At 44.8% G+C, this 5,000-nt stretch overlaps 1 protein-coding gene across 1 annotated transcript in view; it reads left to right on the plus strand.

The window, feature by feature from the left end:
* Positions 1-5,000, plus strand: part of srbd1 (S1 RNA binding domain 1) — a 128,129-nt gene that overhangs the window by 101,648 nt on the left and 21,481 nt on the right. The window contains exon 19 of the mRNA XM_063191808.1: positions 207-338. Within this exon, the coding sequence (XP_063047878.1) occupies positions 207-338 (132 nt within the window). The remainder of the gene's footprint in view (positions 1-206; positions 339-5,000) is intronic.

Below are 5,000 nucleotides of genomic sequence, written 5' to 3' on the forward strand. Positions count from 1 at the left end.
GCACACACGCACGCGCGCGCACACACACACACACACACACACACACACACACACACACACACACACACACACACACACACACACGCACACACACACACACACACAGAAAAACGATACAGTATGATTCCTTTTATCTGATCTTCTTATCTTAACTATTCCTGGTATGTAATCATTAAAATAATGTCTTTAATTTTATGTGTCTACAGTGAAGGGGGCCCATCTGCCGATAAGCCCGTGGCAAAGAAGGGGAAAGGCAAAGCCAGCCAGCCAATCAGTGATCAGCTTAACCCTTTGGACCAGACCTGCATTCATCCAGAGTCATACGACATTGCCATGAAGTAAGTCACACACACACACACACACACACACACACACACACACCTTTGACACCTTCTCTCTCTGTTTGTGTATCTCTTCCACAAATAACGTGTCTCAGTTATTCACACAACTACACTTCCTCACCCATGCAGAAACACTCGTTCAATATCCGTCTGACTGTCCCTCATGAACTTATCGCATAACCTTTGAATCTAATGACTAGTGGCCGTACAGTTGTCAAACTCCCGCAGACTTCTAGAATAGCGAAGTAACCATCTTTTGCCCACTGCAAATATGATTGGATATAGAAAGTCATCTGGGTACTTTCGAGTCCTGGTTGAAGGCTTACTAGGGTATTTGAATGTACACTACATAGGTGCTTCCTTATTTTTTTTGCCCTCTACATACCGTAGGAAGGCAGTTGGAACTTTCGGATGCACCCAGGGCCCGTGTCCACGGTGCATGTTCAAAACATTACCGCCCAGCCCAGACTCTCTCTGAGTGTCTGGACTCTGGACAGCACTATTCCTAAAGTTCTGCAGATTTCAACTGGCAGTGCTCGGTGCGCCATGACAAAAAATGGTCACTCTCTACTTTTTTGAACACTGAAAGCGCTTAACGCTCTTGACCCTGATGCACGTCAGGGGTGCGTTTCTCGAAAGCGTAGTTGTTAGCCAGATAGCAACTTGGGTGGTTGCCAATGGGAAATTGCATCGCAAACAACAAAGTAGCTAACATAGTTAGCAACTACGGTTCTGAGAAATGCACTCCAGGTTTGTATTGAAATTAGGCACTGACAGCATTATAAATGCATCCTATGGAGTTATACACACCCTGTTTAGTTGCACAAAAAAACAATCACTGGCTTGAAGGGATTAACCTTTTTTTTGGTCTTTTTGACTTTAATTATGATAGTGCAATAGGAGAGAGACAGGAAACGAGTGGGAAGAGAGAGATGGGGAAGGAATGGCAAAAATGACCCAGGCCGGAATTGAACCAGTGTAGCACACTACCATTTTTGAATATGTAAGAATAAAAGTAGACACTGTAGACACTTATTTGGTAAAGCAGGACGCTACACCTTTAAACACAAGTGGTGTGTGTTGACGTGTTGAGGTGTGTGCGTGTGTTTGTGTCTGTCTGTCTGTCTGTCTGTGTGTGTGAGAGAGAGAGAGAGAGAAAGAGAAAGAGAAAGAGAGAGAGTGAGAGTGAGAGACTGTGTGAGTTTAAGTGTGGGAGTGAGGAAGTGTGGATAGATGGCCATTGCGTGATGTGGACTTGTTTTGCAGATAACTGTTAGCGCCGTCACAGCTAGCCGACTCATTGCCCCCCCCCCGCCGCCTCTCCCTCCTCAGCTGCTGCTAAGACTGTTATGGCTACTCCAGCACTCAACTCCTGGTACACACACACACACACACACACACACACACACACACACACACACACACACACACACACACACACACACACACACACACACACACACACACACACACACACACACACACACACACACACACACACACACACACACACACACACAGTAGTGGAAGCATACTTATACATATGGCGCACATATTTACACACATGCAGTCAGCACTGCCATCAACCCTCCACTCCAATAACTCACATTTGACATTGCTCACAGCCATTCTAAGATTAATGTCAAGTCATTTCGCAAACACAGGGACATACATGTAGTCGACACAGATATACAATCCACTGTAGCAACTGTAGAGTTTTGACATTGCCTTCAGCCATTTCATCATTAATATCATAGTACACACATACATATCTGCAAATATTTACACGTACATTTAACACATTCATGACATTCGCCCCAAGCTGTTCCAACATTTTCAGATGAATGTGTACACACACACACACACACACACACACACACACACACACACACACACACACACACACACACACACACACACACACACACACACACACACACACACACACACACACACACACACACACACACACACACACATACACACCTACCTATTTACACATACAGTCAACACTGACATAAGCTATCTACTGTACTAACACACTCACTCTTGACAGCCATTTAAAGTACACACACACACACACACACACACACACACACACACACACACACACACACACACACACACACACACACACACACACACACACACACACACACACACACACACACACACACACACACGTGCAAACAAGCAAATGCTCATACACACATCATCTCATATCCACACGCACACAGACATCCACATAGATAGCATGCACATGCACACACACACAAATGCACTGTGTTTGGAGGCATTGCCATTCATCCATACATCTTGTCAGTGCAAGGACTGTGGGAGCATTGAGAGAGTGGAGTAGTGCGTATGCCTGGACCATATGCTGTGTCAATCCCCCAGCACAGGCCGGCTCTATGGTGGCCCAGCCTTGCTGATACAGCCCTGTGGCTGTATTTCAAAGTTGGACAGGACTAGTGTGTGTGTGCGTGTGCGTGTGCGTGTGTGCGTGCGTGTGCGTGTACAGTATGTATGTGTGTGCGCGCCCACAACACAGCGGCTTTATTATTTTTGCAGTTGTGGACCTCACTCACTGCCGTGTCTCTACACGAGAGGGTCGACACAGTTATATCAGGATTGCAACTATTCAGAACGAGTAGGAGACCGAGACGGAGGGGGGCTAAGCAGGGCATTTGCCCCAGGGCCCCGGACCCTCGTGTAATGGTGATTGGGGGGGGGAGGGCGCTCCTATTGTGAACTTGGCTGACTGTATGCGGGACCTGATCAGTGCTTTGCCCTTGGGCCCAGTGGGAAGTTGTTCAGCCACTGTTGGGAGGGTTAGCGGGGGTGAGAGTTGGGGGTTTGGGTCTCTTAGTGCATTATACACCGTGTCTAATGGATTAGCGCATGCTTTTTAGGAGACTTACAGCGATTGTGAGGAATCTGTAATATAGATTTATTTTAATAAGCATGCAGTGTGTCACTGGAGCTGAGTGTCTGTGACTGCCCAGGTCCATATACCGTACAAAACTGTACTGTACTGTACTGTACTGTACTGTACTGTACTTGTGCACATTGCAACATGCATACTCATACTCAGTCATTGGTATGAACTGTTGCATTTTTCAGACTTTCCGCAATTTAAATGATGTCAATATGCTAATATATAAAATACATGACTATATATGCAATATTATCAATACGCAAAAAATGTAGAAGTCAAGATCATTGTTCCGTCTATTCATTAGGTTAAATGTATTAACAATGAATGCGTTGTTCAGTTCCGCTTATACTTCAACTTGACAGTCAATGTCTCCATTCCAAACAGTTGTCATGGCAGGGAGCATGACGAGGACAGATGTACTGTATTAATCTTCTGTAATTGAAATTGTGTGAAAGCAGAGGCGGGGCAGGGGGGGGGCGAGCTGAGCGCTTGCTCCTTGGCCCAAGGCCCTCCCACATTGTAGTGAGGGAAACCCTGTTATGACCGTGGCAGGATATATCAAGGCAACAACCAATGTATTGCACTGGGCCCCTGTATATAAATGTTCCGCCACTGTGTGACAGGGTAGTGAATCTTTTATATGTGCGTAGCATATGCCAGGTGATGATGTCAGCCCATTGAAGGTTCCATGAGATGGAGAGTAGATTAGAGTATCATTTATTAATCTCGGGAGAAATGAAGGTGCCCAGTAGCATACATACATAAATACACAATACATGGTTTGGTGAGGCGGTGGTGGTAGAGGAGCCGTTCGGCAACCCGAAAGTTGCAGGTTCGACCCCTGCTCTGCCTGACTCCATCGTTCTGTCCTTAAGCAAGATACTTAACCCCAAGTTGCTCCTGGTGGCAGGGTGGTACCCTGCGTGGTAGCCAATGCCACCGGTTTGTGAAGGTGAGTGTAAATGAATAAATGTGAGGCATACAATGTAAAGCACGTTGAGTGTTCGAAGGAGTGGAAAGGCGCAGTGTTTCCCATACATTGAGGAAACTATGGCGGCCCGCCATAGTTTAAATTTGGCCGCCATAGTTTCCGAAAATGTAAAAAAAAAAAAAAAAAAAAAATTTTTTTTTTTTTTTTTTTATTTTTTTTTTTTTTTTTTTTAACGATTTCCGTGTTTGTTAAAAGCGATTTGAATTACGATTTCCTTCACATTTTCCTCCTGGAGTAAATACATCCTACAGAGAAAACCAAGTGCTTGACAGTTGGGGACAGTTGGGATGAGTTTACTAACACTCCCCAGGCTTTGTTTTACAGTTGTAATGGGTTAGGTGACAGGCCTCCATTGACAAGGCAGATGAGACATCGGGCTGCATATAGAAATTAATGTGTAATGAATGTGAATATGGACATAAATGTGTAATATGTTGTTCAGCCCTTTTAATGGGAGGAATTTTGAAAAACTGGCCCTGTGAACAGCACCCCTCATGTAGAATGTGTACGCCTATGTGTGTGTGGGGAAAAGGCATAGCCTACCCTCTTAGACCCTTTACAGCAATCTTAAATTCTTATCTCTGCTCCTATTTTGTTTTATTATTTTTTTCATTACATAGACCCCTGCATGTGTATTATGTAGCCTTATTTCTCAAAATATAAATGGCTGAAATGTAGGCGTAGGCCTATAGTTCCTCCATGCGCCAATGTCATACTGTACTCATTGTTT

This window comes from Engraulis encrasicolus, chromosome 24 (genome assembly GCF_034702125.1).
Source record: "Engraulis encrasicolus isolate BLACKSEA-1 chromosome 24, IST_EnEncr_1.0, whole genome shotgun sequence".
NCBI lineage: Eukaryota > Metazoa > Chordata > Actinopteri > Clupeiformes > Engraulidae > Engraulis > Engraulis encrasicolus.